At 51.7% G+C, this 23,806-nt stretch overlaps 2 protein-coding genes across 9 annotated transcripts in view; one reads left to right on the forward strand and one right to left on the reverse strand.

The window, feature by feature from the left end:
* Positions 1-13,544, forward strand: part of fuz (fuzzy planar cell polarity protein) — a 30,613-nt gene extending 17,069 nt beyond the window's left edge. For 6 of the 8 annotated variants that reach the window (XM_085969858.1, XM_085969860.1, XM_085969859.1 and 3 more), the window contains 7 exons: positions 20-124; positions 1,436-1,633; positions 3,352-3,447; positions 4,413-4,519; positions 8,934-9,013; positions 10,385-10,486; positions 12,237-13,544. In XM_085969858.1, coding sequence (XP_085825984.1) covers positions 20-124; positions 1,436-1,633; positions 3,352-3,447; positions 4,413-4,519; positions 8,934-9,013; positions 10,385-10,486; positions 12,237-12,439 — 891 coding nt within the window. In that variant the 3' untranslated portion in view covers positions 12,440-13,544. Of the gene's footprint in view, positions 1-19; positions 125-1,435; positions 1,634-3,351; positions 3,448-4,412; positions 4,520-8,933; positions 9,014-10,384; positions 10,487-12,236 lie in introns of those variants that run through there. The other 2 variants (XM_085969856.1, XM_085969862.1) reach the window with 2 other exon arrangements.
* ap2a1 (adaptor related protein complex 2 subunit alpha 1) overlaps positions 1-23,806 on the reverse strand; it is a 99,070-nt gene that overhangs the window by 9,231 nt on the left and 66,033 nt on the right. The window lies entirely within an intron of this gene.

Below are 23,806 nucleotides of genomic sequence, written 5' to 3' on the forward strand. Positions count from 1 at the left end.
TCTCTTGCTATTTCCCTAGGCCTGCTACAAGCTGATTGACAGCTTCCTGGCTGCCTCGGATTGGATCGGAGACCTGACGCAGTGCGTGGATTGTGTCGCGTCTCCAGACGCCGAGATACTGCAGGTCAGTGGTGGCACGGGTGTCTGGCGGAACCATGCTTGCTGGAATGGTGAAGGACTGCCGCTCCGAGGGTCGTGCAACTGGTGGTGAATCACCTCGGTGGCTCGGTTGGGAAAGATAGGGAACAGGAGGAGGCCCTTCAGCCCCTCGAGCCTGTTCCGCCATTCAGTGTAATCATGGCTGGTCTGTGACCTAACTCCATACACCCGCCTTTGCCCCATATCCCTTAATACCTTTGGTTAACAAAAATCTATCAATCTCGGATTTAAAATGAACAATTGATCGAGCATCAATTGCCGTTTGCGGAAGAGAGTTCCAAACTTCTACCACTGTTTGCGTGCAAAAGTGTTTCCTAACTTCACTCCTGAAAGGTCTGGCTCTAATTTCTAGACTGTGCCCCCCAGTCCTAGACTCCCCAACCAGCGGAAATAGTTTCTCTCTATCTACCCTATCTGTTCCCCTTAATATCTTGAAAACTTCTATCAAATCACCCCTTAACCTTCTCAATTCCAGGGAATACAATCCTAGTTTGTGTAATCTCTCCTCGTAACTTAACCCTTGGAGTCCAGGTATCATTCTGGTAAATCAACCACAATTTAAATTTCCAACAAACCCATTATTTGCGAAGGGACATTTCAAAGCACGTTACAGGAGTAAAAAGCGGGTGGGCTGAAGCACAGATGAAGAATGAATGGAACCTTGTTTTACTACTCTATTGGGCACATTGTCAGCACTCCCAGATCAGTTACAGCATGGGCTAGAGCTCCCTCTACACTGTCCTGTCAAACAATCCCAGCTCCGGTGCAATACGGGCAAGATGCACAGTATAGCTCCTCTCTACTGCCCCATCAAGCACGCCAAGATCAGCTAAGGCAGTGTTAGATGGAAAGTCTCCCTCTACATTGCAACCTGCCCCCCACTCACCTCCCAACAATATCATTTAACTGCAATTTGACATGAGCAGTCCTTAATGTGTCAGCCATTATCTGGACACTCCTGCATGAGATGGGCAGATGATGCTTAATGGGAGCCAGGTATGTACGGTACTGAGGGAAAACCTGCTCGGAAACGGAGTTGAGGCCCAAGCTCGTTTAGTTCCTTACAGTTGTCAAAGGAATTTCATCTGCTCCGTCTGGGCTGAATTCAAACCCACCAGGTCTCCACGATGAAAAATGATCAAGAGCTCCCCGCGCACTCACCTCGGCAGTGTCCCTGAGCTCCGAGCCGGAATGTAACCTCGGGTATCGGCCCCCTTAAGCAAATTGTCTGCTGTTCTAAATGTAAAACCGGTTCTTGTCTCTGGTCTTGCTTCAGGAGGCACTGGATGTGTTTGTTGGTGCAGCTGAGAGTAACTTTGGGTGCCTCATGGTAATGGGCAAAGTCGTCGTGGCAACAGAAAAGTGGTGGCGGCTGGCAGCCCAGGAGGTAATGCTGTTGGCATGGCTGGTGGGGTCCCTGGCCCCCAGCTCGTCGCGCGACTACCCCATCTATCTGCCGCATGGCAGCCCTACGGTGAGTAGTTGATAACCATCCGTGTGTTGGGTGACACACTACCTGTGCACAAACCTTACTTCCTGTTGTCACGATTTTAGGTCACGCTCGCAGTATAACGTGGATAAATGTGAAGTTATCCACTTCAGTCAGAAAGGCAGAGTACTATTTAAATGGTGATAGATTGGGAAATGTTGATGTACAGAGGGACCTGGGGGTCCTTGTACACCAGTCACTGAAAGCAAACATGCAGGTGCAGCAAGCAGTGAGGAAGGCAAATGGTATGTTGGCCTTCATTGCAAGAGGATTTGAGTACAGGAGCTAGGATGTCTTACTACAGTTGTACAGGGCCTTGGTGAGACCACCCCTGGAGTACTGTGTGCAGTTTTGGTCTCCTTACCTAAGAAAGGATAACTTGCCATAGAGGGAGTGCAGCGAAGGTTCCCCAGACTGATTCCTGGGATGGCAGGACTGTCGTATGAGGGAAGGTTGGGTCGAGTAGGCCTGTATTTACTAGAGTTTAGAAGATTGAGAGGGGATCTCATTGAAACGTATAAAATTCTGACAGGGCTAGACAGACTGGATGCAGGGAGGATGTTTCCCCTGGCTGGGGGGGGGGGGGATCGAGAACGAGGGGTCACAGTCTCAGGATACGGGGTAGGACATTTAGGACTGATGAGGAGAAATTTCTTCACTCAGAGGGTGGTGAACCTGTGGAATTCTCTACCACAGAAGGCTGTGGAGGCCAAGTCACTGAATATATTGAAGAAGGAGATAGATAGATTTCTAGACACAAAGGACATCAAGGGGTATGGGGAGAGAGGGGGAATATGGTATTGAGATAGAGGATCAGCCATGATCATATTGAATGGCGGAGCAGGCTCGAATGGCCGACTCCTGCACCTATTTTTCTATGTCAACACTTACTGTTAACAAAGTGCTATGTCAACATTTCCCATTTAAGTTTTGTCATGTCAACTGTCACGATGTAGGATAGGCTCTGGCCGCTAGATGGAGGGGGTTCACTCTCATCTGTCGCCATCTTGTATAGAAAAATGTTATGTTGATGAACTAACCACGGGCAGCGGCAGCCGTGGCTCAGTGAGCCGCACTCTCGCCTCTGAGTCAGAAGATTGTGGGATCATAGTCCCACTCCAGAGACCTGAGCGCAACAATCTAGGCTGACACTCCCAGTGCAGTGCTGAGGGAGCGCTGCACAGTCGGAGGTGCCGTCTTTCGGATAAACTGTCTGCCCTCTCGGGTGGACGTAAATGATCCCACGAGCACTATTTTGAAGAAGAGCAGGAGGTGTTCTCCCCTGGTGTCCTGGGGCCGATATTTATTCCTCAACCAGCATCACTAAAAAAAATTATCTGGCCATTATCACATTGCTGTTTGTGGGAGCTTGCTCTGCGCAAATTGGCTGTTGTGTTTCCTGCATTACAACAGTGACTACATTTCAAAAAAGTACTTCGTTGGCTGTGAACCGCTTTGGGACGTCCTGAGGTCGTGAAAGGCGCTATAGAAATACAAGTCTTTCTTTCTAATTGAGCCGATGGGAAACTTGCCCACACAGAAATCTGCAGGCGTGACCTGCAAGCACATGCTAGATGCAGCATTTTTATTATATTTGCATAAACAATGGGCACTGACGGTCTCTGACAGTACTGAGCTTTGTGTTTCTGGAGAGGTTTGGGGAACAGAATCATTTAGTATCCCCCTCGGCTCTCTTACTCCAGGTACCCCACAGGCTGCTGACTTTCCAGTTGGTCCCTGGTGTGGAAGTGTGCCTGCTGTGTGGACCAACCCCCGCTTTACAGCAAGTTCAGACAGAGGTGAGTCAACGTTCCTCCCCTTCTTTGTACCTGTTGTTGTTGACGTGTGCGCTCCGACAGTAAGTGTAGAGCGAGATGGGGCTCGGCTGTGCTGCTGTTGGAGGGTATCGCAGCTGTTCCCGCCTCTCACTCCTGTGCACTTTCTATCCTGCAGTTACTGGACAGCAATCATGAGCGGGAGACCTGCCCGATTTTTTTTTTCTCTCCCTCCCTCCGCCCACTCTCCCTCCCTCCCCTACGCCCCCACTCTCCCTCCACCCGCTCTCCCTCCCCCCTCTCCCTCCGCCCGCTCTCTCCCTTCCCCGCCACACTCTCTCCCTCCCTCCCCCTCCCTCCCCCCTCTCTCTCTCCCTCCTCCCTATCTCTCCCTCCCCCTCCCTCCCTCCCTCCGCCCGCTCTCTCTCCCTCCCCCCTCTCTCTCTCCCTCCCCCCTCTCTCTCCCTCTCCCTCCCTCCCTCCCTCTCCCTCCCTCCCTCCCCCTCCCTCCCTCCCTCCCTCTCCCTCCCTCCCTCCCTCCGCCTGCTCTCCCCCCCGCCCGCTCGCTCTCCCTCCCTCTTCCCCTCCCCCCGACCCCGCCCCCGCCCCCACCCCCACTCTCCCTCCCTCGCCAAGGCCAGTCACAATGTCACAGCGCCTGGCCTGACTGATCTCTAGCTCAGCACTGTTCAATTTTCGAGCGAGCAAACCTGTGGCATGAACTTCTGTGACCTCATTGATCATCACTTACTGTTATCAGATTTCAATGAATCGGTACCTAAGCGGTAATTTATTCTGCTGCTGTTCTTGCTAAGCCTTTTGCAAATGTTTAAAGGAGTTGTCAGCTATTCTGTTGGACTTGTATCCAGTGAGAGTGATTGGAAAGGGGGTTGGGCTTGTACATTTGGAAGAGTAATATGCAAATTCCATCTTTTTTTTTACAGTGCATTCTCCTAACTAGATTTGGGTTTGCTTTTTTCCCCCTCCAGTTAGTCGAAAGATTCTGGAGCCCACTACTGGAACCTTTAAAGAGCTGTCTCAGGGTACATCAACGCTCCTTCCCCGCGTGCACTCCCTTACACCCGAGCATTCTTGGGTAAGTTGTGAATGAGAAAGACCAAACCAGCTCTTGAGGCCCCTTCAGTCCACAAGCGACATGCAGGCCATGGACACTTCAGCCTGTCATGGATTCCCTACTGAATTCTCTTCACCTCTTCAAGCCCAGCTCTGAGCTACCATCTCTTAGCTCTAATGCCCGCACTCCTCGTCCTCCAGGCCGTGTGCGCACCACCCAATCCTAGTCCTTCACCGATTCACATTCTTGGCTCTTCTGATCTCAAATGGAATTCCCACTTCACCTTCACTGCAAATGTAAGTCACTTGGGTTTCTTTTCTGCCCCAAACACCTTGTCCATCAACAATTCATAACTCTTTGCAAAGCCTGAGCTTCTCCAAGTCCTGAATACTATTTCTGTAGTTGGGGAATGTACAGGGGAAATCACCTCAATAGAAAGGATCTGGATTGATCTCTTCCTCGCCCTCTCTCTTCCTCTCCCTCTCTCTTCCTCTCCCTCTCCCTCTTCCTCGCCCTCTCCCTCTTCCTCGCCCTCCCTCTTCCTCGCCCTCCCTCTTCCTCGCCCTCCCTCTTCCTCGCCCTCCCTCTTCCTCGCCCTCCCTCTTCCTCGCCCTCCCTCTTCCTCGCCCTCCCTCTTCCTCGCCCCCCCCTCTTCCTCGCCCCCCCCTCTTCCTCGCCCCCCCCTCTTCCTCGCCCCCCCCTCTTCCTCGCCCCCCCTCTTCCTCGCCCCCCCCTCTTCCTCGCCCCCCCTCTTCCTCGCCCCCCCTCTTCCTCGCCCCCCCTCTTCCTCGCCCCCCCTCTTCCTCGCCCCCCCTCTTCCTCGCCCCCCCTCTTCCTCGCCCCCCCTCTTCCTCGCCCCCCCTCTTCCTCGCCCCCCCTCTTCCTCGCCCCCCCTCTTCCTCGCCCCCCCTCTTCCTCGCCCCCCCTCTTCCTCGCCCCCCCTCTTCCTCGCCCCCCCTCTTCCTCGCCCCCCCTCTTCCTCGCCCCCCCTCTTCCTCGCCCCCCCTCTTCCTCGCCCCCCCTCTTCCTCGCCCCCCCTCTTCCTCGCCCCCCCTCTTCCTCGCCCCCCCTCTTCCTCGCCCCCCCCTCTTCCTCGCCCCCCCCTCTTCCTCGCCCCCCCTCTTCCTCGCCCCCCCTCTTCCTCGCCCCCCCTCTTCCTCGCCCCCCCTCTTCCTCGCCCCCCCTCTTCCTCGCCCCCCCTCTTCCTCGCCCCCCCTCTTCCTCGCCCCCCCTCTTCCTCGCCCCCCCTCTTCCTCGCCCCCCCTCTTCCTCGCCCCCCCTCTTCCTCGCCCCCCTCTTCCTCGCCCCCCTCTTCCTCGCCCCCCTCTTCCTCGCCCCCCCTCTTCCTCGCCCCCCCTCTTCCTCGCCCCCCCCTCTTCCTCGCCCCCCCTCTTCCTCGCCCCCCCCTCTTCCTCGCCCCCCCCTCTTCCTCGCCCCCCCTCTTCCTCGCCCCCCCTCTTCCTCGCCCCCCCTCTTCCTCGCCCCCCCTCTTCCTCGCCCCCCCTCTTCCTCGCCCCCCCTCTTCCTCGCCCCCCCTCTTCCTCGCCCCCCCTCTTCCTCGCCCCCCCTCTTCCTCGCCCCCCCTCTTCCTCGCCCCCCCTCTTCCTCGCCCCCCCCTTCCTCGCCCCCCCTCTTCCTCGCCCCCCCTCTTCCTCGCCCCCCCTCTTCCTCGCCCCTCCTCGCCCCTCCTCGCCCCTCCTCGCCCCCCCCTTCCTCGCCCCCCCTCTTCCTCGCCCCCCTCTTCCTCGCCCCCCTCTTCCTCGCCCCCCTCTTCCTCGCCCCCCCTCTTCCTCGCCCCCCCTCTTCCTCGCCCCCCCTCTTCCTCGCCCCCCCTCTTCCTCGCCCCCCCTCTTCCTCGCCCCCCCTCTTCCTCGCCCCCCCTCTTCCTCGCCCCCCCTCTTCCTCGCCCCCCCTCTTCCTCGCCCCCCCTCTTCCTCGCCCCCCCCTCTTCCTCGCCCCCCCCTCTTCCTCGCCGCCCCCTCTTCCTCGCCCCCTCCCTCCCCCGCCCCCCTTCCCCTCCCCCCCCCCCTCGCCTCCTCTCCCTCTCAAGTTTATCGATACTACTGTGATCAGTGCTTCTCTGAACTTTCCTGTTCCTAAGTTCCAAGTGTTCCACCTCACATTGTCTTCTCACTCCTGAATCCTCAGTGTTGTAATTAAGACTCATCACACCTTCTCAAACACCGTATTTCCCTGGGCTCTCCGAACTCAAACTCCTTGCTCCCCTAAACTTCACTTCCTTCTACAATCTTTAAAACCCATGCTTGGTGTCGCTGCCTCACCATTATTTCTTGAATTCTTTTATCTTTTCTCTCCTACTTTTTCCTGTACTCTAAGCCTTGGTCCTTCACCAAGTTTTGTCAATAAGTTTCCAAAGACATTCCATACTTGGATCAGATTCCCTACAAACTAGGATAAAAGTAGCCTATTTATTATTCATCGTACTATTACACCATTCAAGCAATTCATTGTTAACATGTTGCTGCACAAGCTCGCGAGTTTCCACTGAAACGATTAAATCCCTGAGGTAAGATGTCTGTCGATGTTATTTGCCAGTGGATTGACTACAGCGCAGGCCTTTAAAATCAGCTAACTGAGGAACGTGTATCTGTGTCTGGGCCAAGACAATAAATGGTGCGTGGCTCATAGAATCATAGAATAGTATAGGAGGAGGCCATTCGGCCCAGCGAGTCTGCGCTGGCTCTTTCAAAGAGTTAGTCCCACTCAAAGGTTCAGTCCTTTAGAGATTTTATACAGGTGGGGAGTGATGGAGTGGGGGGGTTCAGTCTTGGGATTTTATACGGGGGCAGTGATGGGGGGTTCAGTCTGGGGATTTTATACGGGGGGGAGTGATGGAGGGGGGGTTCAGTCTGGGGATTTTATACGGGGGGGCAGTGATGGAGGAGGGGTTCAGTCTGGGGATTTTATACGGGGGGGAGTGATGGAGGGGGGGTTCAGTCTGGGGATTTTATACGGGGGGTAGTGATGGAGGGGGGGTTCAGTCTGGGGATTTTATACGGGGGGGAGTGATGGAGGGGGGGTTCAGTCTGGGGATTTTATACGGGGGGGCAGTGATGGAGGAGGGGTTCAGTCTGGGGATTTTATACGGGGGGGAGTGATGGAGGGGGGGTTCAGTCTGGGGATTTTATACGGGGGGTAGTGATGGAGGGGGGGTTCAGTCTGGGGATTTTATACGGGGGGGAGTGATGGAGGGGGGGTTCAGTCTGGGGATTTTATACGGGGGGGCAGTGATGGAGGAGGGGTTCAGTCTGGGGATTTTATACGGGGGTAGTGATGGAGGGGGGGTTCAGTCTGGGGATTTTATACGGGGGGGGCAGTGATGGAGGAGGGGTTCAGTCTGGGGATTTTATACGGGGGGGAGTGATGGAGGGGGGGTTCAGTCTGGGGATTTTATACGGGGGGGAGTGATGGAGGAGGGGTTCAGTCTGGGGATTTTATACGGGGGGGCAGTGATGGAGGAGGGGTTCAGTCTGGGGATTTTATACAGGGGGGGCAGTGATGGAGGAGGGGTTCAGTCTGGGGATTTTATACAGGGGGGGCAGTGATGGAGGGGGGGTTCAGTCTGGGGATTTTATACGGGGGGGGAGTGATGGAGGGGGGGTTCAGTCTGGGGATTTTATACGGGGGGTAGTGATGGAGGGGGGGTTCAGTCTGGGGATTTTATACGGGGGGTAGTGATGGAGGGGGGGTTCAGTCTGGGGATTTTATATGGGGGGGAGTGATGGAGGGGGTTTTCAGTCTGGGGATTTTATACGGGGGGGCAGTGATTGGGGGGGGGTCAGTCTGGGGATTTTATATGGGGGGGCAGTGATGGCGGGGGGGTTCAGTCTGGGGATTTTATACGGGGGGGCAGTGATTGGGGGGGATTCAGTCTGGGGATTTTATACGGGGGGTAGTGATGGAGGGGGGGTTCAGTCTGGGGATTTTATACGGGGGGGGGCAGTGATTGGGGGGGGGGGGGTTCAGTCTGGGGATTTTATCCGGGGGGTGGTGGATAGAGTATTTCATCCATTAGGAATTCTGTCCGGTGGGAATGAATGGGAAGGAATTCATTGTGGATTTCAGTGTAGTGGGACCAATAGAGAGGGCTGGATCCGCTGGGAATTCTATCCAGTGGGAATAGGATTCACTCCCAGTACAGTATATAGATCAGCCGAACAACTGAATTCTGCTCCAGGTATTAAATATTGCTAATTATCTAATGTTTCCGCCTGGAGGTGGCAGATTCCGTGGCGTTAGATTGATTTGCTGAATGTGCGATTTTCAATGGGCTTGGGGACTGAGGATTGCTAACCGTTTACAGAAACACCCATTCAAGCAATTCTCGACAAGCTCATTTAACGTTTATCCCCTTCGGCTGTTTCGCGTTGGCTGGCGTTACTTTCTAATGTACAATTTTGTCTTTTCCCCCCAGTCTTCTGTTAATAAACCGGGAACAGAACAAGAATTTGTTCACCTTGCAGCCCCATGGGGTTGAAAACTGCCAACAGCAGGGTAAGCACGTATTACTGTTATTTTTAACATTGGCAATGTCCCGTTGGTAGCAGTGTATGGCACTTCTCTGCTGATGCCCCGTTAACATTGTAAAGAAGGTTGACCCCACATCTGATGGTGTCCCAAGACTTGACTATCATAGCCCCCAGGAGTAGATAGAGCGAAAGATGTGGCTTACTCCTGTCCCCCCCCGTCCCAAACCTGTGGCCTCCACCACCTAGAAGGACAAGGGCAGCAGGTGCATGGGGAACGCAATCGCCTCCAAGTTCCCCTCGAAGTCATGCACCATCCTGACTTGAGGACACGTATCGGCCGTTCCTTCATCGTCGCTGGGTCAAAGAAAACTGGAACTCCCTCCCTAACAGCACTGGGAGCACCTTCACCAAACGTCTTTCGGATGAGATGTTAAACCGAGGCCCCGTCTGCTCTCTCAGGTGGACATAAAAGATCCCACGGCACTATTTGGAAGAAGAGCAGGGGAGTTCTCCCCGGTGTCCTGGGCCCAATATTTATCCCTCAACCAACATAACAAAAACAGATTATCTGGTCATTATCACATTGCTGTTTGTGGGAGCTTGCTGTGCACAAATTGGCTGCTGCGTTTCCCGACATTACAACAGTGACTACACACTTTATAAAAAAAAATAAAAAAAAAAAATAAAAAAAAATTACTTCATTGTCTGTAAAGCGCTATGAGATGTCCGGTGGTCGTGAAAGGCGCTATATAAATGCAAGACTGTCTTTCACCGCACGGATTGCAGTGGTTTAAGAAGGCGGCTCACCACCACCTTCTCCAGGGCAATCGGTGATGGCTAATAAACGCCGGCATTGCCGGCGACGCCCAGATCCCATGTGACATGAATCAGTCATTCATGAAATAAAGACTTATGAAATAATACTGAGCGGCCTGCGGGTGGCGCTGTCCAGGGAGAGTATAAATACTCGGGCCCGGGCCCAGCTTGCTCGGGACATTCTTAACAGGAACTAGTGAAGGACACAACTAGACCTCCATGTTGTAAAACAGTTGATTAAAGCTTTGTTTAACGCTTAGACCAAGTGCCTAGTAGTTTTCTTACGTCACCATGAATGAGTTTAAAAACAGGTAGCTCACGCCTCCATTCAGTGCTGAAAAGCCCTGGGTTCTCCAATCGCTCTCGGACGCCCGGGTCTCGGCTACGTTTCGTTTTGCGTCTTTGCAGAATTTTTTTTTTTTTGCTTGCGTTGCTGCCAAACCCGCCTCCACTCTCCAACCAGGCTGGATGGCCATCGCCAAGTGGTAGGCTCCTTTCTCACCATTTGCCAGGAAAGGTGTTAATTGTGATTTTTTTTTCCCCCTCCCCCCCCCCCCCCCCCACCGTGAAACTGTTACAGGGGCAGCACTTCTTCCCAAGAGAGGCAAATCAATCCTGCGACAGTTTTACACCCTGGCGGTCTCTGCCTATTTTCCAGCAGCTACAAGTGAAGACAAGTCTGGTAGGTGAAAATAATTAAACCACATGATCAGTCACTTTTTTTACCCCCCTACCCCGGTCCTGAAAGCACGGAGTCCAGTGGGGGAAATGGTTGCAGCGACTGTAACCACGTTTCCCCCTCCCCCCGATATCATGCCCCCGCAACCGTTCATCATCAAATGCAAGGCTAGAGTGCGAGGGTTGGTGGCAGTCCGACAGTGGAGGGAGTGAAGCACATCCTGCCCACGTTTACCCACAGGACTTGCTGGATAACGGTCAGGAACTGGACTCTTTGTCTCAACAGCACAGACCGGGAATCAAATCTGGGACCTTCTGCTCTGTGTTAAAACCATTAATTTTTTTTTTAATCATCCAATTTTCTTCATTCCCCCCCTCACCCCGTGTGAAATGCTCGCAGGAGGCAAGTAAATATACACAATGTTAATATGCACCCCCCCCCCTTGCTTGGAATTGGTCAGATGGTTCCCAATGATTCTTCTGGCCCTGTAATTTTTCTGCGTTCCCTCTCCAATGTTTTTGCTATTCTTTGCCTGTGTTTTCCCCTTTGAGAAACGGTGTCCGATTTCCTCCCCTTCACTCCACTCGGTGAAGTGGCTAGGGACGTTTTTCTACGTTTAAGGCGCTTGTGCAAGTTGCCGTATAATGTGTTGCATCGAGTGCAGAGCACAGAAACAGGCCATTCGGCCCCACTGGTCCGTGCCGGTGTTTAAGCTCCACACGAGCCTCCTCCCACCCCTCTTCATCTCACCCTATCAGCATATCCTTCTATTCCTTTCTCCCTCATGTGCTTATCCAGCTTCCCCTTAAATGTATCGATACTATTCGCCTCAACCACTCCCTGTGGTAGCGAGTTCCACTTTCTCACCACTCTCTGGGTAAAGAAGTTTCTCCTGAATTCCCGATTGGATTTATTAGTGACTATCTTATATTGATGGCCCCTAGTTCTGGTCTCCCCCACAAGTGGAAACATCTTCTCTACGTTTACACTTTCAAACCCCTTTCATAATTTTAAAGACCTTTATCAGGTCACCCCTCACCCATCCTGTTTAATCTTTCCTGATGAGTATATCCTCTCAGTTCTGGTATCGTCCCTGTGAATCCTTTTTGCACCCTTTGCCGCCTTGTCGGGTGGTAGCTCATGTGCACCGACCACGGATGCGGGTTTGACGCCTATATACTTTTTATAATATGGCGACCACAACTGTTCCCAGTGCTCCGAGTGTGGTCTAACCAAGGTATACGGAGACCAGAACTGTTCCTAGTGCTCCAAGTGTGGTCTAACCAAGGTATACGGAGACCAGAACTGATCACAGTGCTCCAAGTGTGGTCTAACCAAGGTATACGGAGACCAGAACTGTTCCTAGTGCTCCAAGTGTGGTCTAACCAAGGTTTACGGAGACCAGAACTGATCACCGTGCTCCAAGTGTGGTCTAACCAAGGTATACGGAGACCAGAACTGTTCCTAGTGCTCCAAGTGTGGTCTAACCAAGGTATACGGAGACCACAACTGTTCCCAGTGCTCCGAGTGCGGTCTAACCAAGGTTCGATACAAGTTTAACATAACTTCCCTACTTTTCAATTCTATCCCTCTAGAAATGAACCCCAGTGCTTCTGTTTACTTTTTTTTAATGGCCTTATTAACCTGCGTCGCTGCTGTTAGTGATTTGTGTAGCTGTACCCCACACCCCCCCTGATCCCTCTGCTCCTCTACCCCAGTCAGACTCTCTTATTATCCAAGCTTCTCTTCCCAGCGGCTCTCCACGAGGAATTCCACACCGGCTTCACCCATCCCCCAGCGGAGTGCTACATTGCCGCTGATGACCACAAGTGCTACGCCATCCAGACTCCGCAGCACCAGCTCTTCCTCACCTTCACGCCCGATGCCCCGACCTTCGCCCTGCGGAGCATCGCAACCAAAACTCTCAACCTGCTAACAAAAGAACTTCCCTTCTGAGCGGCACGGGGCTGGAGCTCTGGATTCCCAGTGGTCGGGGTTGAAGCAGCTGCCGTCTTTTTCTCTCTCTCTCTCTCTCTCTCTCCCCATCTCGACACCTGGCCCCAAGGAGGCATCGGCCAAACGCGGACCGTCCACCTAAAATGTGCCGTCTCGTCCTTGGAAGGGAGGCAGCCCAGAGAGTCGACGCTTCCAGTTGACTCGGGAGTGGAAAGGAGGACCTCGCTGATGCTCGTGGAACGCCACCGGGCACGGAAACGGCCACTGTGTGGTTACCCGCGTAACGGTGACCGCACTTCAGAGTAAGTGGTTGGGCGTTGAGGCAGTTTTGGAACGGCTGAGAGAGACGACGAGCAGCTCCATGAGTGGAACTATTTTCAACCCGTTGGGTGAGTTTTGACCTGTGAATTGGTCTGGCCTAGCACGGGAAAGGGAAGGGGGGGGGCGGCCAAAATAACTGCCCCTGGTGACCATTGCCGCCTTGTCGGGTGGAAGCTCTTGTGCACCGACCACGGACCCGGGATTGGCGCCCGTCGGGAAGCAGTCGATGCCAGAACCGTCAGAGAAGAAGGAGGAACGGTCGCTGCGGGAAGCACTTGGATTTTTGGAGGGAAAGGACGAAAAACCCGAAGTGATGTTTTGTAGAAATCTGGCCGCCGTTTTTAATCGGTTTGACTGACTGACTGTAAAATCCCCGCAGCGGAACAACCAAGCTGTATTTACAAGACACACCCGCAAAAAGATAAAGCAGCGTGCGCGAGCTACCTGAACGACAGAGGTTAAAATCGCGGGGTGGGCCACGCACACACCAGGAGGCCACCCGCCCACCAAACCTTCGAATCCCAGTCGGGGCCGAGTCAGGCTGATCTCAGCCAGCAAGGTGATGCCTGCTGCAGCTGAATATCCTGATGGCCCTCACTGTTCCGGGTCATGGCCAGACGAGCAGCTCATGCTAGTCGAACCTTGGCCAAGCACAAGTGGAGAATATATTTTTTTTTTAAAGGATCAAAGTGGCAGGGTGACTTTATGTCACAGAAATATACATCGTGTGGTGTGTGTCTCTTGAGAATGTGCTTACAGTAAAAGTCTTAATTCTCAACTACAATGGCCTCATGCATTCTGATTTTTATTCTGTTTCCACAGTCCCCCTCCCCAATGTCCTATGAGAGGTCACTCCCAATATTAACAGTATTTGCCAGCTTTAAACTCGAATTGTGTATTGCTCACCACACATCAATTCTAATGAGTGGGCAGTATACCACAGCACTGGCTTGCAGAGTCCAGAGATTAGAGCCAGCTTCAGGCTCCAATCCAATAACTGGAAATGTCTTGCTGGCCAGGGTTCAGGAGGAACTGACATTGTAACTATTCAACCAGTCCTTAATTTATTGGTTTCCCCACTGAATCCAACACAGCACTCAAACAATCCATGGGGTGGATTCCCCGAGTCCTTGCCTGGGATGAGGTGCCTTGCATTCTGCGAGCGCCTGTTGGAAAATCGCAGTCCCACAATTTTCTGATCAAGTATAATGTTAGTTACACATAATAAAGCACCCTCTATTATCCCAGGGCAGGTACAGCACGGGTTGGATACAGAGTAAAGCTCCCTCTACACTGTCCTATCAAACACTCCCATGGCAGGGACAGCACGGGTTAGATACAGAGTAAAGCTCCCACTACACTGTCCCATCAAACACTCCCAGGGCAGATACAGCATGGGTTAGATACAGAGTAAAGCTCCCTCTACACTGTCTCATCAAACACTCCCAGGGCAGGTACAGCATAGGTTAGATACAGAGTAAAGCTCCCTCTACACTGTCCCATCAAACACTCCCAGGGCAGATACAGCACGGGTTAGATACAGAGTAAAGCTCCCTCTACACTGTCCCATCAAACACTCCCAGGGCAGATACAGCACGGGTTAGATACAGAGTAAAGCTCCCTCTACACTGTCCTCACAGAGGACCCTCGAACAGACCATTTGTGCCATTTTCCAGTTGGTGAGGCCTTACCTTTGGACCTTGACTCATGACTCCAGTTACTTGCTGAAACTAATCTGTGTTGGGATTTGGCACCAAAGTGAGGGGAGTGTGGGACTGAGTGCTTTTCCTTTGCTATTGTCTGCATCTGCTGAGTAGGGTAAAGAAATGGTCACAACTGTTGGGATAAAGCATATGTGATCTTGGGCTTCATAAATAGAGGTATTGAGTACCAAAAGTAGAGAAGTTATGCTGAACCATTATAAAGTGCTGGTTCGGCCACAACTGGAGTATTGCAACCAGTTCTGGGCACCACACTTTAGGAAGGATGTGAAGGCCCTTGAGAGGGTGCAGAGGAGATTTACCAGAATGGTTCCAGGGATGGGGGATCTTAGCTACAAGGACAGGTTGGAGAAGCTGGATTTGTTTTCATTAGAGCAAAGGAGGTTGAGGGGTGATTTGATAGGTGTACAAGATTATGACGGGTTTGGATAGGCTAGACGGGGATAGGCTAGACGGGGAAAGGCTGTTCCCACTAGTTGATGGTACAAGGACTCGGGGACACAGATTTAAGGTTAGAGTCATAGAGTAATACAGCACGGATAGAGGCCCTTCGGCCCATCGTGTCCGCGCCGGCCATCAAGCCCTGTCTAATCTAATCCCATATTCCAGCATTTGGCCCGTAGCCTTGTATGCTATGGCATTTCAAGTGCACATCCAAATGCTTCTTAAATGTTGTGAGGGTTTCTGCCTCCACAACCCTTTCAGGCAGTGAGTTCCAGACTCCAACCACCCTCTGGGTGAAAAAGTTCTTTCTCAAATCCCCTCTAAACCTCCCGCCCTTTACCTTGAATCTATGCCCCCTAGTTATCGACCCCTCTACTAAGGGAAAAAGCTCCTCAGCATCCATCCTATCTATGCCCCTCATAATTTTGTACACCACAATCATGTCCCCCCTCAGCCTCCTCAGCTCCAAGGAAAACAAACCCAACCTGCCCAGTCTCTCTTCATAGCTGAAGCGCTCCAGCCCTGGTAACATCCTGGTGAACCTCCTCTGCACCCTAACGCGATCACATCCTTCCTGTAGTGTGGCGACCAGAACTGCACACAATATTCCAGCTGTGGCCTAACCAGTGTTTTATACAGCTCCATCATAACCTCCTTGCTCTTATATTCAATGCCTCGGCTAATGAAGGCAAGTATCCCATATGCCTTTTTTACCACCTTATCCACCTGTTCCGCCGCCTTCAGGGATCTGTGTACTTGCACACCCAGATCCCTCTGACCCTCCGTCTTGCCTAGGGTCTTTCCATTCATTGTGTATTCCTTTGCCTTGTTAGTCCCCCCAAAGTGCATCACCTCGCACTTTTCCGGGTTAAATTCCATTTGCCACTGTTCCGCCCATCTGACCAACCCATCTATATCGTCCTGCAGACTGAGGCTACCCTCCTCGCTATTTACCACCCTACCAATTTTTGTATCATCCGCGAACTTACTGATCATACCCTTTACATTCATATCCAAGTCATTAATGTAGACCACAAACAGCAAGGGACCCAGCACCGATCCCTGTGGTACCCCACTGGCCACAGGCTTCCAGTCACAAAAACAACCTTCGACCATCACCCTCTGCCTTCTGCCACTAAGCCAGTTTTGTATCCAATGTGCCAAGGCACCCTGGATTCCATGGGCTCTTACCTTCTTGACCAGTCTCCTGTGCGGGACTTTATCGAAGGCCTTACTGAAATCCATGTATACCACATCCACTGCGTTACCCTCATCCACACACCTAGTCACCCCCTCAAAAAATTCAATCAAATTAGTCAGACATGATCTTCCCTTGACAAAGCCATGTTGACTATCCCTGATTAATCCTTGCCTCTCCAAGTGGAGACACATTTTGTCCCTCAGGATTTTTTCCAATAATTTTCCTACCACTGATGTTAGGCTCACTGGCCTGTAGTTCCCCGGTTTTTCCCTACTACCCTTCTTGAATAATGGTACTACATTAGCGGTTCTCCAGTCCTCTGGCACATCCCCTGTGGCCAGAGAGGTCCTGAATAAATGTGTTAGAGCCCCCGCAATCTCCTCCTTTGCCTCACACAGCAGCCTGGGATACATTACATCCGGGCCTGGGGATTTATCCATTTTTAGGCCAGCTAAAACCGCCAATACCTCCCCCCGCTCGATGTTAATATGTTCGAGCATATCACAGTCCCCCCGCCCTATTTCTATGTCTACATCGTCCTTCTCCATAGTGAAAACAGACGCAAAAAATTCATTCAGAACCCCTCCTACATCTTCCGGCTCCACACACAGATTGCCACTTTTGTCCCTAATGGGCCCTATTTTTTCCCTAGTTATCCTCTTACCCTTAATATACTTATAAAACATCTTCGGATTTTCCTTTATTTTGCTTGCCAGTGTTATTTCATGGCCCCTCCTTGATCTCCTAATTTCTTTTTTAAGTATCCCCCTGCACTTTTTGTACTCCTCTAGGGCTTCCTCCGTCTTTAGCCTTTTGTATCTACCAAAAGCCCTCCTTTTTTTCCTAATCCATTCCCGTATATCCCCTGACATCCAAGGTTCCCTGTGGTTTTTGGAACCACCCTTGACCTTTACGGGAACATGTTGCCATTGTATGTTCTCAATCTCCCTTCTGAAAGCCTCCCATTGCTCCGATGCGGATTTTCCTACAAGTAGCTGATCCCAGTCCATTTTGGCCAGATCCTGCCTTATCCTATTAAAATCGGCCTTCCCCCAATTTAGAACCTTTATTTCCGGCCCATCCCTGTCCTTTTCCATGGCCACCTTAAATCTTACCATATTATGGTCACTATCACCAAAGTGCTCACCTACTAGCACTTTTTCCACTTGGCCGGCCACATTCCCGAGAATTAGGTCCAGTACCGCCCCCTCTCTTGTAGGACTTTCTACATGCTGGCTCAAAAAGCTCTCCTGGATGCACTTTAAGAATTCTACACCCTCTGAGCCTTTCACACTCTGACTATCCCAGTTAATATTGGGGAAGTTGAAATCCCCCATTATTATTACCCTATTATTTGCACATTTCTCTGAGATTTGCCTACATATCTGTTCCTCTATCTCCCCCTGACTGTTTGGAGGCCTATAGTACACTCCCAGCAAAGTGCTTGCCCCCTTTTTGTTTTTAAGCTCCACCCATATGGCCTCATTAGAGGACCCTGCTAATATATCATCCCTCCTTACTGCAGTAATTGACTCCTTAATTAATATTGCGACACCCCCTCCTCTTATACCTCCCCCTCTGTCTCGCCTGAAGATTCTGTACCCCGGAATATTGAGCTGCCAGTCTTGCCCTTCCCTCAACCATGTCTCCGTGATAGCAACAATATCATACTCCCATGTGTTTATCAACACCTTCAGTTCATCCACCTTATTCGCAAGACTCCTTGCATTAAAATAGATGCCATCCAGCCTTGCCCTTATATATTTGCCCTGTCTACCAAGCTGACTTGTTTTTTTCTCTATAATTGGCAGCACATCCCCCCCTATTTCAGCTCCCCTCTGTATCCCATCCCCCTGCCAAGTTAGTTTAAACCCCCCCCAACAGTGCTAGCAAACCTCCCCGCAAGGATATTTGTCCCGCTCTGGTTCAGGTGCAACCCGTCCGACTTGTACGAGTCCCACCTTTCCCAGAAGCAGGCCCAGTGATCCAGGAAAGTAAAACCCTCCCCCCTACACCAACTCTTTAGCCACGCATTCATCTGCTCTATCCTCCCATTCCTATACTTACTAGCACGTGGCACTGGGAGTAATCCAGAGATTACAACCTTTGAGGTCCTGCTCTTTAATCTGTTACCTAGCTCCCTAAATTCTTGATGCAGGACCTCATCCCTCTTTTTACCTATGTCGTTGGTACCAATGTGGACCACGACCATTGCCTGTTCACCCTCCCCCTCCAGAATGCCCTGCAGCCGCTCAGTGACATCCTTGACCCTGGCACCAGGGAGGCAACAAACCATCCTGGATTCACGTCTACGGCCACAGAAACGCCTATCTGTTCCCCTTACTATAGAATCCCCTACCACTATTGCTCTCCCACTCTTTTTCCCCCCTTCCTGGGCAGCAGGAGCACCCCCAGTGCCAGGAAGTTGGCTGCTGCTGCCTTCCCCTGGTGAGTCATCCCCCTCAACAGTATCCAAAGCGGTATACTTGTTTGAAAGGGGGATGCCCGCAGGGGTTCCCTGCACTACCTGCCTGCCTTTGTTGCTCTGCCTGATGGTCACCCCCTGTGCCGCCCTGCCCTGAGGCGTGAACAACTCGCTAAACGTGCTATCCACGAGCCTCTCAGCATCGCGCATGCTCCAAAATTCATCCACCTGCAGCTCGAGCGCCGCAATGCGGTCTGCAAGTAGCTGCAGCTGGATGCATTTCCCGCACACATGGGCAAGAGATACAGGGGGGGGGACATGAGGAAAAAACGTTTTTACGCAGCGAGTGGTGAGGACCTGGAACTTACTGCCGACGGAAGTGGTGGAAGCGGAGACACTCAATGTTTTCAAGGGGAGGCTGGATAGGCACTTGAGGGAAATAAACTTGCAGGGCTACGGGGATAGAGCGGGGGAATGGGACTGACTGGATTGTTCTACAGAGAGCCGGCACGGACTCGATGGACCGAATGGCCTCCTTCTGTGCCGTTATGACTCTATGACAGACAGACTAACTGATTAAAGGCACGTCGCTGCCAGTTCTTAATAGAAGGTTTACAATTACCCGAGCCTTCCTTTAAGGTCATTGAATTAATCAATACAGTCACAAGACGTTAACGGTTTATTATCCTTGAGCTGCGTTAGCAGTTTGTTACCTTGCCCTCGATTTATTATGGGCCTCCAACCAGAATCGTCCCTGTCTAAACTAAATTTAATAATCCGTCCTTGAAGCCAGGCCCTCGCTAACGAAGCTCACGTGAAAATCGGCCACATTTCGTGAGATGACGGGGAGCCGCTGATACCCTCAGAACCGTGCCCGAGCACGGCAAGAGGAGCTGGCGTCTGAGTCACTGCCTGGCTGTCTCTCCCTGTGGAGCAACTTCTTTGGAAACCGAATCTAAATGATGCAGCTTATCCATTTCTCTGACACTGCTTCAAGTTCCCCACCTCAGGACTATGATCCAGAGCGGGTACAGTGATAGCTATTTTAAAGATTATCCACTTCAGCCTCCTCCCACCCTATCAGCATCTTCCTTTCTCCCTCATGTGCTTATCTAGCTTCCCCTTAAATGCATCTCTGCTATTCGCCACAACCGCTCCCTGTGGTAGCGAGTTCCACATTCTCACCACTCTCTGGGTAAAGAAGTTTCTCCTAAATTCCCGATTGGATTTATTAGTGACACTCTTATATTTATGGAGCACATCATTGAACACTGCCCTGAGAGGAAATTCGCAGGCAGCCTACAAGATATCCACGCTGTTACACTTTGGCCTGGATATCAGACTTGGATATTGATATTTAATTTGTCTTTTGCTACTACCATACGAAAGATGAAGAGATTTATGGCCTCTTGTTTTGGACTCCTCACAAGTGGAAACATCTTCTCTACATCTTCCCTGTCGAACCTGTTCATAATCTTACCAACTGAGCTATCGTTAGTGACACTTCAAGAAAAATGAATGGTGGAAGCGCAGGTTAGACCGGGCCAAGGAGCTTCTGCCTCAGTCCCCAGCCATGGGTTCTCTGACAAGATCATCTCCCAGGCCATGATTCCTCTAAACCTATGATGAGAGATCGTAAAGAATGGGCCTATACTCGCTGGAGTTTAGAAGAATGAGAGGTGATCTCATTGAAACTTACAAGATTCTGAGGGGGATTGACAGGGTAGATGCTGAGAGGATGTTTCCCCTGGCTGGGGAGTCTAGAACTAGGGGGCATAGTCTCAGGATAAGGGGTCAGCCGTTTTAAGACCGAGATGAGGAAGAATTTCTTCACTCGGAGGGTTGCGAATCTTTGGAATTCTCTGCCCCAGAGGGCTGTGGAGGCTCAGTCGTCGAGTATATTCAAGGCTGAGATCGATAGATTTTTGGACTCTAGGGGAATCAAGGGATATGGAGATCGGGCGGGAAAGTGGAGTTGAGGTCAATGATCAGCCATGATCTTATTGAATGGCGGAGCAGGCTCGAGGGGCCGTATGGCCAACTCCTGCTCCTATTTCTTATGTTCTTAAACTGGGCCTCAATGTAGAAGAGCCCAAATCTTGGGAGGCCCAACTCCATCCTTGGACAGGCACCCGAGGCACTGAATGTAGAACAGGTGACGGGCAACACTTTGTGACGATGAAAGTCATGCAATTACTGGTCGTACCTCATCAGATTCCTCAAAAGTAAGGTGCTTTTTCCCCGCATCTGTCCCCGACTCCTGCAGGCACTGTGTCGGGCTAAGCTTGGTTCCCGTCTTCTGTTGGGTATCGTGTACCAATGGCTAATGGGGAAGGCGTCCTGGCGTGCTAGACAGTGCAACACTACTCCTACCCACCTCATGCCCCAGCACCCCCAATTGGCCACCCATCAATCAGGAGAATTCGGTGCTCTATTCCTCCAATACTTGCCCACACACTCATGCCTCTACATTTGTTTGTTTTTCTATTCTTTGGAAAGGCCGACGACTGTTTTCAAACCACATTCAGCCTGTCCAAATCCTGGAAGAATAACCCCCCACCCCACAATATGATCACTTACCTTTAACTGGCCGCATTTCCCTTTGAATATCCTGCGTGATATTCCGCACCTCAGTCATGACCTTCCCTGCACCTGGGCCAATTTGTGCAGGGGCTGTAATATTAATCATTTAACGGATTCTGGCATGGTCAGGTCACTACACCACTGGCGCTGTGCAGTGATCTCTCTGTCACTAACACGGAACTGCATAGTCGGCAGAATTCTGGTTGTCCCTCCTCCAATCCACAGGCTCTTAAAACCCAATCTTGGATCTAACCAATATTTGATTTATCTCCTGCGCTGTGAAGCCGGAGTTTCCGAATATAAAAAGATGGACCCCACCCACCCCATCCTAGAATTACAGGTGGGGGGGGGTCGTTCGGCCCGACTGCCCTGCCTTTCTTCTGCAGCCATGTTCGCGCCCAGGTGCCCCTGGAGATGGAGCACGCGGTGTCCGCCGGCACGCTCGAGGGCTTCGCAGGGACTGGAGTGCATCATTACCCCCCCCCCCACCCCCAACAGAATTTTGATTTAATTTGTGAAGATTCCTTTAAATTTTGTTTTAAGTTACTGTTTTATTGGTTATGCCCCTTTGAAGAAGGGGGCATCTGCTATCTCCTAATTGACATCAGTCGGCAATTAAGTTTTAACCAATAAGATGTAGATTTACAGGTGGACTATTCCTTTAAATGTTCGTTCTCAAACATGTTTCCGTGGCGATGGACTGATAATCAATGACATCAGGGTATTCAGTGGCATCGGGTGGAAAAAACAGAGTTAATCCCTCATTTTCCTTTGTGCTTCTCTTGCTTAGCCTTTCCCCCCTCCTCTCCTGAAGGTGCTGACTGTGGCCGGGGCACGGGTTTCACTGGCAAGGGCTGTCCTCCAGTAACTCACCCAAGTGGCCGTCTTTCGCAGTGTAAGGCAGGACTAAGCGTCGGCGGGCTATTTGACTGTGAGGGGCATCACAACCGAGCCCACTCTTCCCCCCGCCCCCCCAAACTTATCACTCTCGATCCATTCCCAGTGTGCAAGTCATTAAAATGAAGCAAAATAAATCGGCGCAGAGACAGAGATTGATCATAATGGTCAATGTTTATCTAAATAGTGTCCTTCATTGTACATTCGCTTCCGTTAAACATTGTGTGTCATTTAACACTGATGGGAGATTCACATCTCGGGTGTATACACAGACGCACACGACATGCACACACAATATTCTAAGCCGCTCCTCTAATGAAACAGTGATTGCATAGTAACATCATAATCCTACTTTGGATTCAGCCGTACTGGTACTCAGATGTTCACTAGATCAGACGCAGATTCGTTCAATTTATCCCCTCCCTCAGTTTTATCCTGCCACCACCCCCCCCCCCCTCCCTCCCCAGTCCCAAAGACTTAACCCCTGCTGAGGTACAGGCACCAGTTAACTTCCAGTGTCTCCTCCCAAGTCGACATTCTTCACGTGCAAGTATGAACTGAGGGAGTTGTTGGGATATGCAGCTGTGGGGGGGGGGGGGAAATCACTCGTTCCCACCTGCACCCTACATGTGGGTTCCCCACTCTCCGTCCCAGAGTTACCGAAGCCAACTGTAGGAACCCGCGCCCCCCCCCCCCCAACCGTGACCAGCGGACTCGGCACAATCTTCGTTTGTCGGTTTCCTCTCCCCCGCTATCCTCTCTCAGCGTCCCTTCATTTCTCGTACTGCCCAACAGTGACTGTGATGGTGCGCATTGGCCCGCCTCCCAAATAAATTAGCAAATGGCGCATTCTGTAGCAAGAAATGGTCCCATTTTTGAGGAAGATTTCCTCTTTTTAAATGTATAATCCCCCCCCCCCCCCCCCCCCGTTCCTTTTGCTTGGTTCCTTTGCTCCCCGCACACTATCCCGAGCCCCTTCCTTCACCCCCGTGCACCAACCCAGACTCTCACCCCTCCTGCACCATCTTAGGCCCCGGCCCCCTGTACACCAACCCAGAGGGCAGTGGATGCTCAGTCGTTGAGTATATTCAAGGCTGAGATCGATAGATTTTTGGACTCTGGGGGAATCAAGGGATATGGTGATAGGACGGGAAAGTGGAGTTGAGGTGGAAGAATAGCCATGATCTTACTGAATGGCGGAGCAGGCTCGAGGGGCCGTATGGTCGACTCCTGCTCCTAATTCATACGTTTGGTATGTGCACCAATCCAGACCCTTGCATCTTGTGCACCGTCTCAGGCCTCTTATCCCCATGCACCATCCCAGACCCTCACACCCCTGCATCCACTGAGACCTCTCCACCCGTGCATTATCTGAGGCCTCTGCTGATGACCCCTCCCCACCTGTCGGCAGGTATGTGAACCCAGCCTGGGGGTAGTGCTCCCCATCTCTCTGGAAGCACCTCGGTCAACAGTGGGGTGGGAGAGATCAGTATGGGTGCAGAATTTCAAGTATGAACTTAAGAGCCCAGCATTCTATGCCAGGCAAGTGCGACATTCATTCCTACCCTAACAGCAGAAAACCGCCATGCCAACATGACTACCATCCACCAATAAGGGTTACAAGGTGAAAAGATGCTGGACAGTCAGTGCCTCGCTACAATCACCGAGGTGCAGTTGACCAACAGAGGCCACCCCAACATCCAACTTGCCCGAAACATCCATACTTTCTCCGAGGTGGGATTCGCGCTCCTGGGGGACGGTCGCTGCGGGAGAAC

The sequence above is a fragment of the Somniosus microcephalus genome, chromosome 28, assembly GCF_052327205.1.
Source record: "Somniosus microcephalus isolate GS21.2 chromosome 28, FLI_Smic_1.0, whole genome shotgun sequence".
In the NCBI taxonomy this organism is placed as follows: domain Eukaryota; kingdom Metazoa; phylum Chordata; class Chondrichthyes; order Squaliformes; family Somniosidae; genus Somniosus; species Somniosus microcephalus.